General features: G+C 49.0%; 2 protein-coding genes across 3 annotated transcripts in view; one reads left to right on the top strand and one right to left on the bottom strand.

Annotated features, from left to right (window-relative positions):
* Positions 1 to 5,315, top strand: part of ITSN2 (intersectin 2) — a 141,715-nt gene extending 136,400 nt beyond the window's left edge. For both annotated transcript variants that reach the window (XM_040992917.1, XM_040992916.1), the window contains 5 exons: positions 251 to 372; positions 882 to 964; positions 2,813 to 2,896; positions 3,568 to 3,741; positions 4,452 to 5,315. In XM_040992917.1, coding sequence (XP_040848851.1) covers positions 251 to 372; positions 882 to 964; positions 2,813 to 2,896; positions 3,568 to 3,741; positions 4,452 to 4,609 — 621 coding nt within the window. In that variant the 3' untranslated portion in view covers positions 4,610 to 5,315. The remainder of the gene's footprint in view (positions 1 to 250; positions 373 to 881; positions 965 to 2,812; positions 2,897 to 3,567; positions 3,742 to 4,451) is intronic.
* A 2,847-nt stretch (positions 5,316 to 8,162) lies between these two features.
* On the bottom strand, positions 8,163 to 17,862 carry FAM228A (family with sequence similarity 228 member A). The gene is made up of 6 exons (XM_040992738.1): positions 17,770 to 17,862; positions 16,632 to 16,700; positions 11,703 to 11,790; positions 11,449 to 11,605; positions 8,956 to 9,094; positions 8,163 to 8,291 (listed from the first exon to the last, which is right to left on the bottom strand). Exons 1-6 carry the CDS (start codon positions 17,860 to 17,862, stop codon positions 8,163 to 8,165), a joined length of 675 nt encoding a protein of 224 aa, XP_040848672.1.
* Positions 17,863 to 24,519: the final 6,657 nt, after the last annotated feature.

The following is a 24,519-nucleotide window of genomic DNA, read 5'->3' as shown; positions in this document are numbered from 1 at the left end:
TGCCTGAGTCCAGCCCAGTGATGACTGCGAAACCCAGCCTGAGGCTGGCGCCCAGTGTGAATGTGCCAAGGAAAGGGCCTGTCACAGCAGCGGCTGCCTGTCCTGGAGCAGGAACACACTGTTGGCCCCCAGGTTTTACTTTGCCATAGCAGAGGCTGGCCCATTGCCACCTATCCTTGTCCTGTCCATGTCCCAGGGCAAGTGGCGGCCAACCCAACTCACAGCACAGGTTTGGCCCCAACTCTTTCAGCCCATCTTCCTGAATGAAGTCCTAGTAAAGCTGCCCACCGACCCCTCCAGCGATGAGCCTGTCTTCCACATCTCCCACATTGATCGTGTCTACACCCTCCGCACAGACAACATTAACGAGAGGTCAGTCCTGCCCCGGGGGCCACCTGTCTACACACTGAGAAGCCACCCCCTGCCACGAGCCCACCTCCCCTGCACCCAAGCATCCCCAACCCCTTGACGGTCCCACCCTCAGCTCAACCCCATGACCATCTCGTAACTCCCATCAGTTCTCCCCTCAGCCACTGCAGAGTGGCAGCCCCAAGGCCTCAGTCCCCACTGCAGCCTGCATGCCATCCTGGGGCCTAGTACAACTGGACCTTCCAGCCCTCACAGCTCCCCTCATGCCCCTGTGCAGAGGCCACCTGCTTGCCCTGTGTCCCCAGCCCCAGGCAGTCTCAGACCTGGCTTCCAAAGTCCTCAACTCCAACCTCCTTCAGCAGGCGAGGCTTTGGTTACATGGTAACATTAGGTGTTAGGTGTCTCAGTGGGACTGCTGAAGTTAAGCTTAGAAAAAGAGGGAAGTGCCCAAGCCGTAGGCCACACCATGAGTGCAGGAAGCCCCCAATGGTCCTCACTTTGCTTCTCCCCAGGACCGCGTGGGTGCAGAAGATCAAGGCAGCATCTGAGCAGTACATCGACACAGAAAAGAAAAAGCGAGAAAAGGCTTACCAAGGTACCTACCAGAGCATCTTGAGTCCTGCTGTGAGACTGGGAGACCAGATCCATTGAAGGATGGGTGATGGGGCTCCAACCACTGCTGCCACCTCTGCTCCTCAGAATGCCACTCTGCCATCACGTGTCCTCTCTGCCCAGGCCCCTCCTCTCACCCTGGCCTGGACTCTCCAACTTCCTACCCAGGGTTAGCATATGAGTCCCTGGAGGAGCCTTTTCACAGAATTGCCCAGACCTAGCCTATGTCACTGGCTGCATGAGCAACTCTATTGCTTGTCAGGCCTGCTTGGGCATGCTGCCCACCCCCTGACACACACATGCTTCACCTCCAGGCCATAGACAAACTACATCTCCTCCAGGATAGCTTCCTGGATGCCATAGCCACTGTTACTTGTACTGGAGGACCCTGTCCTTGAGCAGGAGGTCCTGTAGTTACTTCTGCCCAGGTCCCCCAAGTCACAGGCAATTGCACACCCTCTGCAGGGCCCGGGTTTGTCCCTCAGTGACTCTGTCCACACTGTTCATGGGGCATGTGATCGCCCAGCTCAGTGTAGCTATAGCTGTCGTTGTAGTGGTCCCCTACCCCCCATTGCCCTCTACCTGAGTCTGTCAAGGCTCCCACATTCTTCCCAGCCTCCCCAGAATAGCTCCAGCAAGGCCACACCCCCCTGTGCTCTGAGCACCCCCCACCTATTGCCTGCCCAGCTCCTTTCCGGGCAGCCTTCTACCCCAACCAGTCTTCCCACTCAGGCTGGCTGCTCTAGTCGCAGCTCTTTATGTTTTTTTCATTCAGGTTTGCCTTATTTTGTTGTGTACTCCAGACAGGTATGTGTAAATCAGCTTTTGCCATTTGACTTCAAAAGCTTGTAATCGCAAAAAAATGATTGAATCATTTTATGGCGCTCAAACTGATCTCTTAATTGGCCAAAGATGCCAATAGAACTCTTGAGTTTGGCCTACCACGGGTACCGGTGTGTGTTGCTGTGTGTCCAGCTCCTTAGTTAGTGCCTCCTCTGTGCTGCCTGACCTGGCCCATGCAGAGGCATCAGCCCCGGGGTGACCCTGAATCCCAGGGAGCTGAGTGTGTATTCACAGTGGAGGGGCAGCAGCTCTCAGAGGAAGAGTTGTACTTCACCCCAAGTTGGAAAAACTGGCTGCCTGCCAGAGCACCTGCCTTGTTGTTAAACTCTTAACCTGCTTCATTAAACCATGTTTACCCAGATAATGTAACTCATCTCCATGGTGGAAGTATTTGAGATTCCAGAGTAGAGTAAGACCCTAAGTAAAACTGCCTCATGGTCTGAAATGGTTGTGTCTGATTGGAGTCACGGGGAATGGCTTAGGCGCTGATGGTTCATTTTCAGACGTTGAGCTCACTTCTCAGAGCTCTGACCGCAGCACCTGCTGAGCCTCAGTTGTTCTCATCTGTCAGATGAGCAGCAGCCACTTTGCAAGGTCATCAGGCAGCTCAACCAGTTGGGGTTTACATGAAAGTCTGGAGTAGCCTCATTGTCTTATTACTATTACTACTTGCTAGGCAACTGAGGTGCTCCTACGAGGAGGACTAAAATAACTCACATGCCTCACTGTCTCTCCTCTGGCCGGGGATGCAGACAGGATGCAGGACTTCTGACCCAGTGGAGTGTGGGGTAACAACGTAGGTGCCTGTGCGCTTGGACCTGGATCTTGGAAGATGGGTTGGGAACCAAGAGATAGCAGAGGTGACAAGCAGGGGGCAGCCAAAGGCTGGGCTGCTAGGCACAGGACGGTGGCAGTGGAAGCTGGGGTTGACCATACTACCTGTGTTCTCAGAGAAGGGATTAACACAAACTGTCTTCCTCTGCTGCAGCCCGCTCTCAAAAGGCTTCAGGCATTGGGCGGCTGATGGTGCATGTTATCGAAGCCACAGAGTTGAAAGCCTGTAAACCAAATGGTAAGTGCTCTTTGACGTGACAGACATGGTAGCTACCCCAGCCTGCACTGTGGCTCCTCTGAACATGTCATGGCAAGAGGCTTCTTCAAAGTCAGTGTCTGGCCAAGCGATGAAGATGCTGGCTGGGCACCCACACTCCTTGTCCAAATGGCTGGGTTGGCTTCTGATTCCAGCTTCATGCAATATACTCCCAGCAGACAGCCAGTGATGGCTTTAGTGCTGCTTCCCTGCCTAGCCATACCAGAGGCCTGAACTGAGTTCCTGTCTCCTGACTTTGGTCCATCCCACCCCTGGCCACTGCAGGCATTCAAGGAGTAAAGTAGCAGATGGGAGTTCTGACTCCATCGTCTGTTGCTCAAGTCAATAAACAACGAAGCTTAAGTCAGTCTGTATGAACTCTGTATGAACTAGTTTGGTTGGACCATGGTACCGCCACCGCCCAGTGAGAGGCACTCCCTACAGGTCTGCAGCCTGAAGCAGTACCTTGTGCATACTCAACAGCCATGTCCAGAGCATTGGGGACCTGATCCTCAGAGCGGGGGCAGTCAGGAGCCCAGCAGCAGCTCCTGGGGCTACTGGGACTACTGGGGCTCCTCAGCTGCCCCAGAGGAGCCCTCAGTCGTGCATCTCACTTCCTGGTGCCACCTGTCCCCCTGCTTTGTTTTGTATAGGAAAGAGCAACCCCTACTGTGAGGTCAGCATGGGCTCTCAGAGCTACACCACCAGAACCCTCCAGGACACCCTGAATCCCAAGTGGAATTTCAACTGCCAGTTCTTCATCAAGGACCTTTACCAAGACGTGCTGTGTCTCACCATGTTCGACCGAGACCAGTTTTCCCCAGATGGTGAGTGTGGTCAGTCCCCACCCATATCCACAGGTTCTGCATGTGCTAAGCCAACCTCCCGTGGATTGAAAAGATCTTGGAGAAAAGGAAAACTCCGTCTGGCCTGAACAAGCCAGCTTTTCCCGTGGCATTATTCCCTAAGCGATACTGTGTGCAGAGTACTCACAGCACACTGTCACCATGTTAGGGATTACGTGGAAGCTACAGGTGGGTCAAAGGGTACACAAGGGTGTGTGGAGGTCGCGTACAGACATTATGCTGTTTGATAAAGGAGTGTGAGCACCCAGCAGTTCAGTAGAAGGGAAGAGTCCCGGAACCCTCTCCTACAGGTGCTCAGGAATAGTGAGGCCTGGCAGGGGATAGAAAGGTTTTCCAGGACCCGGGTCTCAATTCAGGTGCTCCAGTCACCAAGTGGAGTGATACAGGCCTGCACCAGCTCACCGGGGCAGTTTCCACTCACATGCCAAGATGGACATTGAGCTCCTGGTGCACACCAGGCAGGTGCAGCCCTGTCCCACCGAGGCCTCCCGGGCAATGTCTCTCACACAGTTGGCTGTCACCCAACACACACCCAGGCATGCCTGCTCATAGCCAGGAGTCTCAGAAGTTGCTAGCCTGAGCTTTCAAGAGTTCTGCAAACCCTATTTCACTCTTCCTGAGGTTAACAGTTTTTAAAGATATTGAACTGTCCCATGGCGTTTATTCACCAGATTTCCTGGGTCGTACTGAAATTCCAGTGGCAAAAATCCGAACAGAACAGGATGGCAAGGGCCCCACGACCCGCCGGCTGCTGCTGCATGAGGTTCCCACTGGAGAAGTCTGGGTCCGCCTCGACCTGCAGCTTTTTGAGCAAAAGCCTCTCCTGTAGAGGACGCGGATCTGCCCACAGCGATGGACCTGCAGCTGGAGGAGCATCCTGCGGCTTCCTTTGTTCATCGAGCCCCACGCCCCTGGGGCCTCACACTGCACACTAACTCGCTAGCAATCTATGCAACCACGAGCCTTCCTATCAATAAAGCAACCCCGTAGCACAGTGCCTTGGATTAGTGTTCCCGTGTTCAGCTGTGTTTAGATGCCAGGGTTTCCATGTTCAGGGCTGTAAACAAGTATCACGTGGAAACGAGGCATCAGACCGCCAGACGCTGGTTGAACATGTCCACTCTGGAGTGGCTTGGTGAAGCTGGAACCATTCCACGTCCAGGGACTCCGTGGACACAGCCACTCAGGACGTTAGAGAGGTGGGATAAAATGCCATGGCCCCCTTGCTTGCGGAGCCCATTCAGAAATCGCATCTACTCGTGCACTGAATAAAAGCCGAAACTTGATCATTTTATCCTGGTCAGGTTTTACCATCCTCTGCTAAGACAATACAGTTTGAAATATAAGAGAGAAGCTTGATTTCCTTTAAATACTGTGAACTCTAATAATGTGGAAAATATTTTTCAACTTTAATTTTCTGAAGTATAAATTATTTATGTAAATTCATGTTTTGCATATTTCATAGGCCATGCATCCTTAAGCTTGATCATTGCCAATATGTACAGAAAGAGAATAAAAGTTTATGAATGTCACAAGGTGGGCCTGATTGACTTCCCTGAGATCTGCTTTGGAATGGGGATTCTGGAGGTTGCTCATGAGGAAACCAGATTTCTCCCCTGGCTCAATGTGGGGGAACTGAGGGGTGGGGCCGGAACAGGCGACCCAGGGGCTCCCCTGGATGCACACCTGGCCTCCGTGAGTGGAAACCTCCAGGTGACTTAGCAGGGTCAGCAGTGCCCCTCCAGCTTCCAAGGCCCTGGCTGCCTGACAGGCCCCTGTCGGGCCAAGGCCACAGCCACGCCTGTCTGGGATGCTGGCTGGGCCTCTGGGTTGCAAATGTGAAGTCTGTTTTGGATGGTGCTGAAAACAAGGTCTTTTATGCTAAATTCCTGGCTTCTGAGGCGGCCCCCCAGGCTGCAGGAGCCCTGCTCCCTCTGCTGGAAGCTGGAAGAACCAGGCAGGAGTCAAATGGCCCAAGGCTGGAGCATGCCCCGAAGGCCCTGCTTCTGTCCAAGCCTGGTCACCGACACAGCAGCGCTAGGAAGCACAGCTTATATCCAGACTCAAGAGTCCATCACTTAACACTCCAGGTACTGATCTCGGGCACTGAGCGGTTAAAGTTTACCCATAAATAAGACACTGTTCAATATGTAAAACCAAACAAGTGAACCTGCTGTTCTCTTCTGCAGCTCTGCCTGCTCAGAACCGCCTCACTGAGCAAAGCACCTGCTGACCACCCCCTGGACTCTGGGGAGCGTGTTTTAGTGGTTCCATAGCCAGGTGTGGACTTGTCAGAGTCCTGGTTTTCAGACATGAGGCTGTCCCGGCTGGATTGGGCAGTTTACTGGTTCTGGGGAGGTGAGGGATCACAGCTGCAGAATGGTCCTTCTGTCTCCTGGACTGTGGGGCCTTAATTCCCACCGGATGACTGTGGCTCAGGCTGCCTTCACCCCTGGGTAGGTCAGTCTCTGGGTGGAGACTTAAGAAAAAGGGCCTGTGGGACCCGAGTCCAGTGACGTCTAAGGTTACAGGGGACTCTGGGCACACTGTCCTAGTGCCTGATCCTGCAGGACATGGGGACAGCAGAAAGTGCCCCAAGACACAGGAGGACTGAGCAGATGTGCCTTGTATGTCTGGGGTGCCTCCCTTGCTGAGGCCCCTAACATGTACCTGGGCAGTGAGACCCCAACAGGGCAGTGGCATTCGCAGCCTCTGGCCGGTCGGAGCCTGCCCTGGGTGAGTGAACCTGTGCTCTGAAGAGCTGCCTGAGAAAGCCACCAGGAGCCACCAGGCCCCTCAGCGTAATGTCATAAAATGACCACATCATTAACACTTTCCAGAGAATGCAAATACCTCACTCATGTGGTTCCCATTTCAATGCATGAGCTCAAAACCCTTATTTTTATTTGAATACTTTTTGCAATATTTCCACTTATGGAAAAAGAAAACACCAATGCAATATTTTAACCATATTTTTAACACACACCACTGCAGCCTTGCTGGACTGCTGCCTGCAGTGCGGCCAGGTGCTCGCCCAGGTGCTCAGCCGTCATCACTCTTCTTTGCACAGGTGGCGCTGTCCCTCTCTGTCTGCAGTCCCCGGGTGCCCAGGAGCGAGGTCTCTGTTGTCTGGCTCCTGACACCTGCTGATGGAAGAGAAGGACTCTGTTTCCTCCCAGATCCAGCCCCACACCGGCCCTTCTGCTACAGGAAACCCCACAACCCTCTCACCTCCCACCTGAGGTTCTGTGTCCTGGGACTCCACAGACCACAGCAGACCACAGCACCCTTGTACTCTATAGGTGGGGTGCCATGCATTGGTCCTTAGCCCATATAACATGTAAGGAGGTGATGGAGGCCACCTCCAAGCCTTGCCCACCTGCACCACCAAGATGGTGTCCCTCAGGCTGACGGGAATGGGCTCCTTGGGCTCACCTGGGAAGCCAGGTGCTGACAATAAATAAGCAAGCCCATTTGACAGGACCCTGAGATGCATGAAGAGGGGAAACCCAATGACCTGCCAATCTACCTGGCTATGAGTCCTGTAAGCCTCTACATTTAAACCACCACCTGCTTTTTGGATCTCCTGGTGGCAGCAAACAAGCCTACCCCACCAGAAGGACAGAACTGACTGCACTCACAATAAGATCTGATAGAAACAAGTGGAGCCAGATCAAACTAGAAGCTTCTATTCAGGAAACAGCAAAATGAACAGACAACCCAAGAATGGGAGAAAATGTGCAAACCATGTATCCAAGAAGGGGTTAACACCCAAAATATGTAAGGAACTTAAATAACTGCATAGTACAAGTACTAATAGAACCTCATTTTAAAAATGAAGTAAGAGCCTCAGTAGGTATTTCTCCAAAGACATATTAAGTGATCATGAAAATATAGTCAACTTCACTAATTATCAGGGAAATGTGAGTGCCGGTTCATGTCCTGGCTGCTGCATTTCTAACCCAGCCCCCTGCTAATGTGTTTGGGAAAGCAGGGGAAGATGGCCCAAGTGCCTAAGCCCATGCACACAGGGGGAACTAAGAAGACGTTCCAGGCTCCTGGCTTCAGCCTGGCCCAGCACCAGCCATTGGGACCATTTGGGGAATGAACCAGCAGATAGGAGATTCTCTCTATCTCTCTGCCTCTCCCTCTCTTAACTCCACCTTTCAAATAAGTAATGTTTAAAAAATGGCAAGAGTTGGTGAGGATAAAGAGCTAAGGGAACCTGAAGATGCTTCTGATGGAATGCAAATTGGTGCAGTCTTTATGGAAAACAGCACAGAGATGTCTCAAGCAAATTAATAAAACCACCATGCACTCGGGCAGTGTCACTTCTAGGCATATGTATTTGAAGGAAACAAAACCACAACCTCCAAAAGTATCTACACTTGCATGTTCACTGCGACATTATTCACAACAGCCGAGATACTGGAAGCCCGAGGCTCTGTCAGCAGATGAACGGTACACGTACTCAACGGGGCGTCCCTGTCATCTGCAATGACACGAATGCACTGGGAGTCCGACAAACAAGGCACAGAGAGACAAAATGCCGCACCGCCTCACTGACACGTGAAACTAAAGAAATCACTCATGGAAACGGAGCGGAAAGATGCTCACCTGGTCGGGGGTGGGAGGAACACGGAGCGGCCAGCCGAAAGGCACAAACTCCCCAAGCTCAGGAGGCCTGCCTCTGAAGAGCCAAACTCTGTCTCTCTTTGGGTTGTTTTGTTTTGTTTTGTTGGCCTTTGTGTGTGTGTGATTTGGGGGAGGGAGAGGGGGTAGGAGGTCATAAATTTCATTTCGAAATATCAGAGTCACCTATCAGTGACTCACGCAGGGAGAAGAGGTGCGTGGTCTCGTCTGGATTCTGTAGGCAGCGGAAGGACCAAGGTGGAGGGCAGCAGCTCAGGTTTAAGGTGGACGACACCCCGAAGGGCAGGTCTGCGCCTTGGGCCAGGTGCACCTCACCCTGAAGGGCGTATCTGCCCCTTGCAGTGAGGCCCAGGCGCCTGCATTTACCTTCTCCTGGGTGGCTCCACATGAGGTGCCTGCCACAGGGGCCCTGGCAGCAGCCAACTACGGGGTTCTCCTGTCCCCTCCCTTCCCTCCCTTCCTCCTTGGCTGTACCCCACACACACTGAGCCCTGTGATCTCCCCACCCCCAACCCTGCTCACCAGACTCCTGTGCTCAGCCCCTCTCAGCCCCCGGCAGAGCTTTGAGGAGAGAAACTGCCTCTCAAAAGCCAGCTGGCTCACGTCGGTGACCTCTTCCGCGGGCGGAGGAGGCTTTTCTGCACAGGGCAGCTTTTTGGGACTGTAAAGAAAAGAAGGAAAAAAATGATCTCAACTAAGTGCCAAGTGGGAGCTTCTGAAGGGGTAGGCACTGTGGTGCAGCAAGTCAAATGCCCACCTGGGACACCTCATCCCACACAGAACACCCAGCTCTGATTCCAGCTTCCTGCTGCTGCATCAGGGAGTACCAGAACCCCTCCCATCCATGTAGGAGACCCAGGTAGGGTTTCTCGCCCCCAGCTATGGCCAGGCCTAGCCCTGGCTGCTATGGAAACCTGCCGAGTCGATCAGCAGATGGAAGATCTCAGTATCTCTATCGCTCTGTTTTTCAAATAAATATTTTTTAAATATCTGAAAAAAAAAATTTTGTGACCTGAACACTTACACAATAAAAAGGAAGGCTGATGAGCCCAACACAGTAGCCTAGTGGTTAAGGCCCTCGCTTTGAATGCCCCGGGATCCCACTGGTTCTAATCCCGGTAGCCCTGCTTCCCATCCAGCTCCCAGCTTGTAGCCTGGGAAAGCAGTTGAGGACAGCCCAAAGTCTTGGGACCCTGCACCCACGTGGGAGACCCAGAAGAGGCTCCTGGTTCCTGGCTTCGGAATGACTCTACTCTAGCTATTGCGGCTGCTTGGGGGTGAATCAATGGACGGAAGATGTTCCTCTCTGTCTCTCCTCCTCTCTGTATATTTGACTTTACAATAAAAATAAATGAACCTTAAAAAAAGAAAAAGGAAGGCTGACTAGAAATGCCTGTGGCTGTCCCTAAACTCCATGGGGGTTGTGTGCTGGCACACCTCATGGGCAGTTGCAGGGCAAAGGGTCTTTGCAGTCTCTGGGGCAGAGGGCTCCCATGCAGCCTCCGAGTGTCCTGAGCTGAAGTCAGGCTGGACGGGGCCATGTACTTTCCAGTCTCTCACAGGGAAGCAGAAAAAGCCTGACAGGAGGAGGGTCGCAGACAAGCAATGGCGAGAGGAAGCAGATGGCCTCTGGGTCCTCGGCCAGCCTCACTTTCTCCTTGGTCTTGGCTTCCACGACGCACCGAGCTGTCCAGCATTATCAGGTCCCCAGCCCACAGCCTCTTGGTCTCCTGGAGAAGCCTTCATCTTTGTAATCAAACGGTCATTGACTTGTCTCCTGGCTGGCCCGTGAGGCCTTTTCCTCCTCAGGAAAAGCCACAGGAGGAGCTTGCTGGGCCTGTCACTATACCCTGTGCTCAGCTGTCACGTGGCTGCCCCAGCTGAGGAGACAGGCCTTCTCCTTTGTACAGGTGTTTCAGTCAACAGGCATTTACGTCTTGTCCACTTCCTTCCAGCTGCCTGCTGGGAGCTCCTGTCCCTGCCCACAGGGAGCTCGTGTGTACAGGCCAGTACTCTCACAGGCCGATGATCTCCCTCACCAACGTGCAGCAACCTAGCAGGGCGGGAGGGGTAACCAGGCTGACTTGCCGTTAAGGTCGCCCTGCACCCACATGGGAGACCCAGACGAAGCTCCTGGCTGCCTGTTTCAGGCCTGGTGCAATGCTGGCAGTTATGGCCATCTGGGCAGTGAACTAGTGAACGGAAGATTGGTCTCTCTGTCTCTCCCTCTCTCTGTTACTTTCAAATAAATAAGTATATCTTCAGATAAATAACTCAGTCACAAAAGAAAAGATGCTTTGAGCTGGCACTGTGGCATGGCGGGTTAAGCTTGGCTTGGCACACGGGTAACCCATAGAGGAGTGCCAGTTGAAGTTTCAGCTCCTCTGCTTCCAATCCAGCTTCCCTGTGAATGCACCTGTGAGGGCAACAGAGTCTGACCCAAGTCCTGGGGTCCCTGCCACCTGTGTGGGAGACTCAGATGTACTTCCTGGCTCCCGACCCTGGCCTGGCCCAGACCCAACTGTTCTTGCCACTGGGGAGTGAACCAACAGATGGGAGAATTTCTCCATCACCCCTTCCTCTCTCTTCCTCCCTCTGCCTTTGTTACTCTGCCTTTCAAATAAACGGATTTTGGTAGTAATAAATGCTTTAAGCTTCCACTTCCATGAAATTCAAAACTAGGCAAAAATAAGCTATATTTGAAGGGAGCAAAACTAGTTGGTAACTATAGGGAAAGCAAGGACCTTACAGAATGCAGACGGCTTGGGAGCCTATCCCGACGAGGGCACAGGTTCACTTTCCGACCCACATGGTGATTTCACCAGATGACTGGCTAGGGGGTTGTTAAGTGGTTCAGTATTGTACACTCTTCTCCTCATACCAGAAAGCTGATGGTAATCATAACAAAATGACAGATCCCTAACAGACGGTAAGACTCATCGTAACATGTATGTTAGGAAACAGCCCAGCTGCAAGGGAAGCGAGGAAGCAGGCACGTGCCCCTGGACTCTGCACCTGAATTTTCCCCGAGTGCTGCTTCGTGCAGGCCTCACCGAGCTTGGACGCCGTCCTCTGGGGACCGCACTGTGCAGGGTGAACGTGAACTGTGGAAGCCTGACCTGCAGCCTGGCCTTCTCTAGTTCTTTGAATTCTTTCACAGAATACCGCTTTCCTGCAAACAAGATTGAAAAAGGTTTTTTAAAAAATTTTTTTTCATACAGACCATACCAATGGCTCTGGGCGGGAGACCCCTGGGATCCATAACACACCTGTCTCATACTGAAGGTTCTCTCTCTTCTCCTGCTCTGTCTCTTGCTGTCTTCGGAACAGAGGGTCAGAAAATGGTGGGACTGTGACCTACACAGTAATAGCAAGTTCTGACAACCCAAGTTGAGGTTGTCCTAAACTCTTTAAATCTATCCTAAGCATTCACATTTACTGTACACCAACACAGCCAAAACCAGAAAGCCATGAACACTATGAGTGCCTAGGGTGGTGGGGGGTTAACACCTGCCTCCTGCGAGATGTGACAGGGAAGGGAGGGGACAGCTGGTGTCCCCAGTCACTCCAGAGCCACTGAGACCCACTGTGGGTCCCAGCCAGGCCAGGACCTGTCCTCAGAGATGCCTGGGTCTGGACCACACAAGACAGACACAGAAGCTGACAGCGGGCTTGTAAAGGCTTAGAATACCACAAGGGCAGGTGACTGAAGCAGGAGTTGGTCTCAAGGGGTGGCAACACACGTGGCAACTCTCCCTTCTCCCGGGCCTTATGAGCCCCAGGCAGGAAGCTTGTTTTTTTTTCCTTCATTCCCCCTCCACAGCACTTACACATTGCTGGGTCCCAAGTACTAGGAAAACAATCATGCAACCAACAGGGCAGCGCAGCGGGGTCTGCCTCCCACCCCAGACAGACAAGGATGTTCCACCCACAGGCAGGGGGAACATTTCCACCTTCACATGAACGATGTGCTTGGTTTCCTGGGAGAAGGAAATAAATCACTTCTCTCTCCAGAGCCAGATCTATTTTTAAGATTACTAATAGCATCAGGTGGCTAAACAAGCAAAAAGGAGAAATGTACAGCTCTCGACTCATTTTCTGCTGATTTACAAATGGGAGACTGCTCTGGTAGCAGACACTGCTGCCACCCCTCCTGAGTCTACTGGTCCTGGGACAGCCCGGGGAAAGTCCTGTGCTCCTTGCCGACACTTGCTTGGTGCCTACAGGTCTGTCCCTGGTGCTGCAATGTCGCTGAATGTGAGCAATTCAACAAGAAACCTAAGAGCAAAGCATTGCACCATGCTCACCTCATTTCCCACGTCCATTCCTAGTTAGCCTAAATTTCTTCGATTTTTTGCTCAGGAAAAGACTTTCTGCTCAGGGGAAAGACTTCTGCAGGTTGTCTTTTTAATGAAGAAAGAATAACTACAAGACTACCAAAACACCTAAGTTTTCTTCAACCTCAGGCCTCCTAAAATGAACAAGTAAACTTTTAATACCTTTCCATAATTCGGGTTCTTTTTCTTCATATAATAAGGGTCATACGCTTCAGGAATATGATGGTCTCCGCACGCAGTTTCCTTTAGGAGAGAAAAGAAAAATACACCTTACAGAAAACTATGACATATGAACTGTTCTGCAAGACCCAGGGAAGCCACTCTACCCCACCTTTCCCTGAATACACAGCTTCTAAAGGCTACTAGATGGATTACAACTCAATTAATTTATTTTAAATACAAAAATGGGTTTAGGGACTGTCTGTCAAACCAGTGAAAGTATTGGACTAACTCTTCAATCACACTTTATTTAAAAAAAAAAAAAGAAAGAAAAGTTTAGTACCCTTTTATTGGTGTGCTTTAAGAAAAGCTCAAAATTCTCTTGTTTCATCTTTTCAATTCTTCTACCCGAAATTACTTTTTCCATAATTCTCTGCTGAAGAGGACTGGCGACATTCTGGACCCATTTTTTATGTAACATCTCTTTTCTTCTTTCCTTAAAAATATCCAGGTTCTGAATATAAGCATCCAGTCGCTAAGGAAGGGATACAGACAGGGGAGACAAGTTCTTAAAGAAAAGTCCCTATTGTCATTTGAATAATGAGACTAGCATTCTAGTTCCCCTCCTAAGCTCTCAGGGTTTGAGTTGCAAAATCTGGACCACAGCAGCAGCCAGGCCAAGATAGCAGGGAGCATGCGAGCCCAGAGCAGCTGTCAGAACTCACAGAAAGTTCTACCCCACCCTGCGCCATCAGAGGGAGCTGCGCCTAAGTCAGGGATCAGGGATGGCACGGAACCATTCCTCACTCACACCGTTCTTCCTGAGGATTTCAAAGCATTCCGTGCTCCCCCTGGTTCTTAGCTAGCTGCACACCAGCAGCAGCTGTGACAACACTGGTGGAGTACAAGGAGTGCTGCACTGGCCGGTGCACCTCTCCATCTGTGAGACAGGAGGGGAACCCCACCTACGATACATGCGTACTTCCTTTATAAATGATAAACCGCAAACATCACAATATTATTATAATATCAACTCTCATGTTCTGCTCATTGAAAGGAAACCCCACCCGAGATGGGCGTGGTTGGTGTAGCAATGAAGACAGGCCTGGGACACCCACATCCCACATCAGAGTACCCAGGTTCGAGTCCTGGCTGCTCTGCTTCTGATCCAGCTTCCTGCTAATGTGCACCTGCAGGACAGCTGTGAGGGCTGAAAAGACCTGGGTTCCTGCCAACCAAGCAGGAGATCTGGATTGAGTCTCTGCCTCCTGGCTTCAGCTTAGACAAGTGCTATGGCAGGCACTTGGGAAGTAAGCCAGCAAATGGAAGTTTGGTTTGTCTCTCTGCCTTCCAAATAAAATGGCAGTAAGTGAATAAAATTTTCTAGAAGAATGAATCAAGCCCCCCTTTTTAATATAAATCTGTGATTCTTAAAAAAGATTCATGTATTTTTATTAGAAAGATAGATTACAGAGAGGAAAAACAAAGATCTTCCATGTGCTCCACAAGTGACCACGATAGCCAGAGCTGAGCTGATCCAAAGCCAGGAGTCAGGAGCTTCTCCTGGATCTCCTGCACCCTGTGGGTACAGGGTCCCAAGGCTTTGAGCCATCCTCTACTGCTTTCCCAGGCCACAAACAGGGAGCTAGAAGGGAAGCAGGGCCAGTGGGACATGAACTGGTGCTCATTGGGATCCCAACATGTGAGAGGTGAGGATTTAGCCACTGAGCCATCATACTGGGCCCAATCAAGTCCCTGTCCATGTATTAGTTCCATCAATTAGTGACTATCAATTACTGAATGGTCCTTATCTTCAAATATTCATTGCCAGTGGTTTGATGTAGGCTCTCTATAATACCACCATGTGGGAACATATGAGAAAAGAGGCAACTTTGGTAGGAAACAAAAATGCCAATTATTATAAGGACATAAAGGAGGCACAATTAGAACAATTTCTCAGATCCGTAAAGGAAAGATGCAAGTAAGATCCTCCCGGAGATAGTACAATGCTGGGGTCTGTGCAGTAGGTATGGATGACATGAAGGTGTGAAGAGAACAGCTCCCCTGCTTGGCAGGGCCTGGGGGAGCTTACAGCTGTTTGGCAGGGCCCGGCGGATTTCTCTCTGACCACCTTGACGCAGTCTCACCCCCTGTTTGCATGGACACTCAACCACCCCACTAAGAATTCTGCAATCTATTAGGCATAGTTTGCCCCTGTAAGATGGCTTTTACAACCAACATGAGCTTAAAAGTTAATGTTACTGATAATGTCTTGGTGAGTGGGCCTTTAACTGCGCATAGGAGTACAATTAAGCCCATGCTGTTTCCAGACACCTTATTGTGTGCCTAACCATTGCTCTGAGATCTGGCCCAAATATTTAGCATGCTTTCTGGGAAATGGCCTGATAAGAGTTTCACAAACTAATGGAAGTGATGGGAATATGGGTTGAAATTGCTATGACAAAAAATATAGCTATCCTGTTACTGGGACCCTAAAGGTTAGCCTGTTATAATTACTGTGACCCCAAAAGGCCATCCTGCTATGGTAAAAGTATAGTTACTGTGACCCTAAAGGCTATCCTGCTATGGCAAAATATAGCTACTGTGACCTTAAAGGTTAGCCTGTCCTTGCAACTCTCAACTCTTTAGAACATAGTAAATGTAGTTGCTTTGGCTGCCTTCATAATTTTTTAACTAGAGGAAATATAGGGTGACTTTACCAACATCATGTATACTTATGATTATTGTTTGATCATTTATGAGGTTGTAGAGCCTGCAGTTGTAGAGGGATTTAATGTTTGAAACTTTTGTCTTAGATTTTTATATTTTTTCTCTTTTGATGTATTTCTCTCATTAAGTGATGGATAAGTTATAGAATAAGAATTGTAGTAGGAATGTATTACTGAATAAGATGTGTTGTCTACTGAGAAAATGTTGGCTGCAACATCAGAATGGATAATGTCCTGTCTTAAGGTGAAACTATCTGTAGAGTTATCTTTGGAAACATTTACTTGCCCATTGTAGAGCAGAAACCTAAATGGAGTAAACATGGCTCATTGCTAATTGCAGTTCCTTCCGTCGTTGTAACTCTTGCTTAGTTAGCAAACTGTGTGGGCCTGCAGACCTAATGACCTTTGGTACCAATACCCTAATCCCCATAAACCAAGGTCTCAGCCCTTTTCCCATGCGTAATTCAAGGTAGGGGTCTGGTTGTCACAGGCAGTGCCAAGGATGGGACCCAGACTTGAGGGAAGTAAGTAGGGGCTGGCAAGCCGAGATAAGCAAAGAATGTGGGGTCCTCCCTCACTCGCCTCTCAAGCAGTTGTAAATTGTGCCCCTCTTGAAGCCATGTCAAAATGCCCTAAAAAAGACTGTGTACTGCTTCTGTATAAATAAAGCAGACAGCTTTCTCGCGGGGTCCACAATGATGTTGGAATTGTAGTGGTCCGTCTCTTCTTTCTACGCCTACTTCACGCACCCTTCTCGAGCTCCGAACTCAGCTGGAGCTGGACTCCGGCAGTACAAGAAGGTGGCACAAACTCAGATCTTTGTAGTGTGGGTGAGGAAATCAAGGCAGCCCCATTTCCGCTGCAAAAGTGCGTCTTTGTCAGGTGGAGATGCCATCTCTTAGCCAAGCCACTCCGCACCACTCTTGCTCTGCCAGAACAAAGCTAGCGCACACAGCCTGCAGTCAGCTCTTACCTTCACAGCGTAATTTTCTCTAAATAATATTGCATGGACAGCTTCATCAATGTCTTCTCTAGCCAATACCTAAAATGACACAATATTAGCATGTGAAAATGACAAAAACAAACAAAAAGCTCAGAGTACGTTACCAATCAGCTTAGTGCAAAGTTGCTACATACAATCTAAAAGCATGTTTTGTCAATTTTTACACAGGAGATTTCAAAAGCCATTCTTCTAGTAGCCTTTCCTGTGGCTTCCCTCTGGCTCGGCTGTGGCCACAGTGGCCATCTGGGGAGTGAACCAGAGGATGGGAGATCAACAACTATCAATTCAAGTCCCTTAATTATTATTTGAAATTAGTCTCTTACTAAAAAGCTTACTAATTAAGGAGATTCTCCATGAAACGAATCCTCTTGTCAAGCCTTCGGCAGGGATGTTTTAAATAACCTCTGATTTTTCTAAGCCTTGGATGCCTCTCCACTCAAGCTAAAACCACAGAGGCTGTGTTAGCTTGTCCAGCCCAGCATCTCCCAGCTACTTAGCTGCGGCTCCAGGCCTCCTGCTCTGACATGGAGCACATCAGGGCTCTCCGGGCTCCCGTCCGTAGTTTGGGCTTAACTCCTCCCAGGACTGTTTCAGTTGATTAAATCTGACTCCATCGCCACAAGGTTTTTTTTTTTTTAAGATTAAAAAAAATTTATTAGAAAGTCAGATATACACAGAGGAGGAGAGACAAAGAGGAAGATCTTCCATCTGATGATTCACACCCCAAGTGACCACAACAGCCAGAGCTGACCCGATCTGAAGCAAAGAGCCAGGAGCCTCTTCCAGGTCTCCCACGCGGGTGCAGGGTCGCAAGGCTTCTGCGCGCCCCGTGAGCACGCACACACGACAACAGCCTCTTCTGACGCCTCACACCAAGGCAGCAAAAGGCGATTACCAAAGGGCCTTCACAGCAGGCCGAGCCCAGCCTCAGCCAACAGCACACCTGGACAAGCCCTCCCCTGGCCTCTCCGCCCCCGCCCGTGGGGACCCGGACACGCCAACGACCCCAGCCCCTTCACACGCCCTGATCCAGCCCGGTTCTACAGCGCAGCGCCCCTCAACTCTCGACCGACCGCCGCACCCGAAATCACGTCCCACGTGTCTGTACCTCCATTAAAGACACCAACTCGGGCTCCGGCCATTCTTTTAACTTTTCGGGCCGGAAATACTCGCTGTAGTTGGAAATGTTCGCGGCAGCCATAGCCAGTGGCAACCCTGAAGGGAGAAGAGGTCAAGGGGGGCTACGGGGGGCGCTCCCCACGCCAGCAGGTAAGGAAACCCTGCACGCCTCCAGCCAGACGGGGTGCCAGCTCGGCTCGGCCCCGGCCCCGACGCCCCCCGCTCGGCTCGCCCCGGCCCCCCGCAGCCGCGGCGCAGGGCGGGTGTGGGACGCAAGGACGGAGGCCTGAGGGGCGCCCGAGGGGGCGGCATGGCGACCCCGGCGCCCCGGGAGAGGGCCTGAGCGCGCGGGGCCCGGCTCCCTCCTCACAAGCTTCTCCTCAGGCCGCACACCGACCTGCGGCTGTCGCGTCCCGGCGGGGACGGCGGGCCGTGCGCGCGGGCCTCAACGTCCGCGGCCTCCGCCAGCCTTCGAGGGGGTGTTTTTAAAAACAGCACGAATCCAGGGAGCGTCCGAAAGGGAATTTGTCGCCTATCTAAAAGGTGTAGGTGATACACGGTGGTTTTCCGTGAGCTTTTTTCCGTCCTGCTTCCTTTGGGCCTTGAGCTGTGGAAACCGGCTGTGGAATACCCAACACTGTGACCAAGCGTTTAATGATATCGGGGAAAGTGTTAGATCGCTCAGCTATGCAAATGGCTTGTGGTGTTTTTACAAAGCAGAAGCACACTGACATGTTTTGGATAAAATACACGTGATTCGCTTCAAAGTCATTCAGCAGATAAGACTGATGAACCAAGATTGGAGTTCAGTATGCTTTACTCTCTACTAAGTGTATGATGTTTTCCATTGTTAAAAAGAATATATTTGTATATATTTAGGCTCATTTCATATATTTCAAAAAAATGTGTATGCATATTTTGAAGAGCATTTCAAGGGCAGGCATTTGGCACAGGGGTTAAGATGCTGCTTGGGATGCACCATCCCCATGCTGAAATGCTGGGTCCCAGTTCAGGCTGCGGTGCCAGCAGCTTCCTACGGCGCACATCCCAAGGGCCTGGGTCCCTGCAACTCAACCTGGGAAACCTGGCTGAGGTGCCCCCCCTCTGTCTGCAGCCTGTCCCAGGCCTGACTCTTGCCAGCATGTGGAGGGTGAACCAGAAGATGGAAGCTCGCTCTTGCCCTCTAATACAGATAAAGACTTTAACAATTAAAAATCCACACAGTGTAAGAGTAAGTCCTTGCCTTGTCCTTTTTGAGTCGGGGAAGAATAAACTCAACAGCACACACATTTTGTTTCTCAGTTCAGATTTCTCACTAAAGAACAACCCGTTGTTCTCCAAGGATTCAAATCTGATTGAATCCTTGCAGGACTAGAGCTAAGATTCACAGTACAGCTGCACACCCTCCAGTAGCTGTTCTCAATATGGCAGGATACCTTGAGACAACCAAGCAGCTTCACCCACATGTTAACTGATTGAGGAACCTCTGCCTACTTTGCCCTAGTGCTGGCCCCTAATGGTAAGTCTTTCTGATCCCAAAGTGCATTCTCTTTTGCCTAACACTATCCTGCCTATTCACTAGATAAACTTTGATCAAGGTTGTTGTAGTCCTTCATCACTTAGCAGCTTTCAAAATCAGTTGTAAAAAATGAAGATGTAGGGCCCGGCCAGTCAGTAGCCTAACGGCTGGGGTCCTCGCCTTGCACTCACCAAGATCTCAGGTGGGTGCTGGTTCTGATCCTGGCGGTCCCACTTCCCATCCAGCTCCCTGCTTGTGACCTGGGAAAGCAGTCAAGGACGGCCCAAAGCCATGGGACTCTGCACCCACGTGGGAGACCAGGAAGAGGCTCTGGGCTCCTAGCTTCGGATTCACAAAGCTCCAGCTGTTGCAGCTGTTTGGGGAGTGAATCAATGGGTAGAAGATCTTCCTCTCAATCTCTCCTCTGTGTATCTGACTTTCCAATAAAAAATAAAATAATTCTTAAAAAAAGATAGAAGGAAGAAAGAAAAAATAAAAAAGTGAAGATATAGGGGTTGGCCAAAGTCAGGGGCCAGGAACTTCACCTAGGCCTCCCATTTGGGTGGCAGTACTGCAGCTCTCTGTCATCCACTGCCTCCAAGGATCTACATTAGCAGAAAGCTGTAACTGGGAGTGGAGTCTGATCTCCAGCCCAGGCACTCCAATATGGGATTCAGCTATCTTCTTCTTCTTCTTCTTATTATTATTATTATTGAAGATCCATTTATTTATGAGTTGAAAGGCAGAGTGATAGAAGAGGCAGAGACCTTCCCCGCCACTGGTTCACTCCTCAAATGGCCACAATGAAAGGGGCTGAGCCAGGCCACATCTCCCAAGTCCTTGAGCCATCTGCTGCCTTCCCAGGGAAGCAGCAGGATTCAAACTGGCACTCCATTATGGGACCCAGGGTCACCAATGGTGGCTTAACCTGCTGCTAACTCCCTTCTACCTCCCGCAGCTTTCTCAGTCCTAGGCAACCATGGAGCTACATTCTGTCTGCATAGATTTTGCCTATTCTGGACACTTCACATAAATGGAATTCCATTATATATATTCTTTTGTACTGGCTTCATTCACTAATTTAACATGTTCGGGTTTCATACATGTTTGTAGCATGTATCAGCACACATTCCTTTTTATCACTAAGCCATACTCTATAACAAGCTTTGAAATATTCCTGAAAATAGAAGCACAAGGGTTTCTTTTTTTTTTTTAGATTTATTTTTTTTTAAAGATTTATTTATTATTATTATTATTTTTTCATTGGAAAGGCGGATATACAGAGAGGAGAGACAGAGAGGAAGATCTTCCGTCCAATGATTCACTCCCCAAGTGAGCGCAACGGGCAGATACTATGCCGATCCGAAGCCAGGAGCCTCTTCCGGGTCTCCCATGCGGGTGCAGGGTCCCAAAGCTTTGGGCCGTCCTCGACTGCTTTCCCAGGCCACAGGCAGGGAGCTGGAAGGGAAGTGGGGCTGCTGGGATAGAACCGGCGCCCAGATGGGATCCCAGGCGTGAAGGCGAGGACCTTAACCACTGCGCCACCGCGCCGGGCCCACAAGGGTTTCTTTTTAACCATGTGCTATTTTTTTCACATTAATGTGATTTTTTTTCACATTTTATTATTATTGCTATCATTTTACGATACAGTTCCATATTCCCCAATCCCCTCCCCAATTCCCTCCCCCCCAGTTCCTTTATATCATTATTAACATATAGTTCTTCATACTCAGTCATATGTTCATCATTGCGGGCATGGACAATGGCAGAGAGTCCAGAATCCTATTGTCAAAATATAATATAAACAGTTTCACTGTAAGTCCGTCTTTGTCTGGAAACAGAGATGCCAACCACACTGCATCCTCACAGCCGGTTGTTAGTCTCCATTACATAACTACTGTACATTCCCTTAAATGAAAAGTCATGATACAAAATCAACAATAGAAAGAAAAATAGAAATTTACAATGCCATGAAGTTAAATGACATGTTACTAGATATGACAGTCTCCATTACACAGCTACTATACATCCCCTTAAATGAAGAGCCACAAAACAAAATCAACTTCCAGGAGAAAAAAGAAATTAACAACACCAAGAAGTTAAACAACATGCTATTAAATGTATAACATGTAGCTGAAGAAGTGAAAAGCAAGAACCTTCTTGAAGAAAATGATGCCACTGCATGATCTACGAGTCATTGAATGATTTAATCAGAAGAAAGTGTTTTGAAGAGATGAAACCAACAGAAGACAACAAAACCCATGTGATATAGTTTCTGCTGATCTTTGTTGGAGTGTGTCTCCTCCCGACAATAAACTGATGGGTTTTGTTTTTTAATCCAGTCTACTAATCTATGATGTTTGATTGAGCTTAAGCCATTTACATTCAGAGTTAAATATACATAGGTGGTACTTTGGTCTTGTCATTTTAGCAATGGGTTGTTCATTGATTTAGTCTTATGTTGTCATTTTTACTGGGATGTTCTTCCCCTTTGCCTTTGGTTTTGGTAGGTGCTATTCCTCTTCTCTGTCAAGAGAACATCTTGAAGTATCATTTGTAGAGCAGGTTTGGAAGCGGCAAATTCTTTTAGCTTTTCTTTACTCTGGAAGAATTTTATTTCATTTTCAAAGAGGAAAGAAAGCTTTTCAGGGTATGTTATCCTAGGCTGACAATTTTTTTCTTTTAGAATCTGGAATATGTCACTCCATTCTCTTCTTGCCTGTAGAGTTTCTTGTGAGAAATCTCCTGAGAGTTTAATTGGCCTTCCTTTATACGTCAATTGATGTTTTTCATGTGCACATTTAAGGATCTTTTCCTTATGTTCAATTGAAGAGAGCTTGATAATCATATGTCATGGTGAAGATCGCTTTTGATCAAGCCTGTTGGGAGTTCTGTGTCCCTCCTGGATCTTGTTTCCCAATTCTTTCTCCAGATTAGGGAAATTTTCCTTGATTATTTCATTAAATACATTTGCAAACTCAGCTTCTCTTTCTGTACCTTCCGGGACTCCCATAACTCTTATATTTGGCCTCTTAATGGTGTCTTTCAATTCTTGAATACTTTTTTTGGCCTGATCCAGCTCTGCTTCCAGCTTTTTGTTTGCTTCCCCCTGGTGACAGGAGATATCTGCCAATTCTGAGATTCTTTCTTCTGCTTGCTTCATTCTATTTTGGAGACTCTCCACTGTACTTGTAATTTGCTCTACTGTGTTCTTAATTTCTGATATACCAGTCTTGATTTGCTTTACTGCTTCCTTAAATTCTTTGAACTCTTGCATTAACTTCTCATTTTTGACCAGAATCTTTAAAATGAGTCTTATGGATTCTGTGTCCCCCATTTTCTCAATGTCTTCCTCAGTTAACTCTGAGGTTGGCATAGGGTTTTGCTCCTTTGCAGGGGAGTTTTCGGTAATATTCATTGTGCCTTTGTCTCCTCTTTTGCTCTTGATCATTGTACTTCTGGTTAGCAGAGTCTTCTTCTTGGAGCAGGTTTCTAAGCTGTGTCACCCACTGGTCTACAATGCGATTTTACTTATTGCAGTTGGTACACAACTTTTTGCTTGCAGCCACTTGTGCCACAACCTCCAGCGAGTTCCAGGTCTGGCTTCTTATGTCAGATATCCACCGTGGTCTCCACAGCCCAGCTCTTGGCTCACCACTCTCCACCTCCTGTGATACTGTGCTGAGGCTGCACTGTTGTCTCTGCAACCTTTCTCCCTCTTCTGGTTGGAGTAGGTTCCAGGATTAAAGAGACACCAGGTGTCCTATCCTGTTAGGTTGTTGGTGGCGCTGATCTGTCGGAACTTGTTGGATGTTAGGTGTGGGTGCCACACGGACCTGTTTTGACCGGTACAATGCCACGGTCGGTATTATTTTCCTGCGGGACCTCAGCGAATTCTCGCAAGCTCAGCACATGCGCAGTTCACTGTTGCCCTCTGCAGTCCCAAAACTATTGCCACAGTGTGCAAAATGGCGCCAGACGTGCTACCACAACAGTTCTTGATCTGCTGGCTGACAGACCTGCCCTGGATGGAATCCATAGAATGCCACGTTGTTGCAGTTCACCGAGTCAGAAATGAGCTCACTCCCTCTCAGAGCATGCTCAGTCCTTTCCCTTCCCCTTTCCTCCTTAGGCAAAATGGCGAACAATTCAGCTCTAGGGGGCTGACTGGGCTATGAAATCCTCGCTGTTCTCGCACTGCCCACCTGGACCTGCTGCTATGTCTCTGCTCCTGGTCAAATCAAACGGACCAGCAGGACAGACAGTTCCCTGTCTGGGTTCACCTCCCAAGCTCCCAGTGAAAAGTCCCTTCCCACCTGGTTGCTGGTGGAGTTCCTGCTGCTGGTGGAGTTTAGATCGCCGTGCTGGAATATCATTCACTGCAACACCACACTGCTGTGCCCGCTGCTTTCCTGTGTCTGTCAGTCTCCTGGTACCCCTCTGCTGTTGTTCTGTCCTTTCGTATTTCCTGAAATATGTCCTCTCTGCTTCATTCTGGTTAAATGCTTCTCCATCCGTTTAAACGTGTCCTTACCCTATTCCGCCATCTTGATTCTCCCACATTAATGTGATTTTAATACATAGAGAACAGATTCAGTGTAGTTCATAGATAAGATTGTAATATAATGATGTTTTCTTTCTTCCTTCCCTCCCTTCCTTCTTTTCCATCTTTCTTTCTTTACTAATTTTTGTGAGATTTAATTTACATTACAGTCAGTGCAGTTAAGGGCTTATTGTTCCACACTAAAAACAGAGTTCAACAAGTAAAAAGCAAAGAAAAAGACTACAGCAGGAATATAGGGAGGAGCTATAAACAGCAGTCAAATGGAAAGATGACATTTTATCCATACAGTAAATGTAAAAATTATCACAGATTATTAAAAATCTCCTTAATCATTGGTTTGACAAAGATATAAAAGTTTGACAAAACTATTTTTTAAAACTTCCTCTTTTTTTAAATTTTTCTTCAAATTTAGTTCCCACATATTTGGAAGGACGTTTGATATTTATCTTTCTGTGTCTGTTATCTCACTCAACATGATATTCTCCAGTTGCATACATTTTGTTGTAAATAAACCTCTTATCACTGAAATATATTCCATTTGTGTGTGTATATGTATGACATTTTCTTTATCCATTTATGTGTTATTAGGTAAGGGGGTTTTGCTGCGAAAAAAATATGTTTTGAAATCCACCTGTGTGAGAGGGTCTTGCGAAAGC

The sequence above is a fragment of the Ochotona curzoniae genome, unplaced genomic scaffold, assembly GCF_017591425.1.
Source record: "Ochotona curzoniae isolate NIBS_2020 unplaced genomic scaffold, NIBS_Ocur_1.0 contig_883, whole genome shotgun sequence".
Taxonomy (NCBI): Eukaryota; Metazoa; Chordata; class Mammalia; order Lagomorpha; family Ochotonidae; genus Ochotona; species Ochotona curzoniae.
Note: the sequence above shows the minus strand (reverse complement) of the source record. Positions and strands in the feature narration are given on the sequence as shown.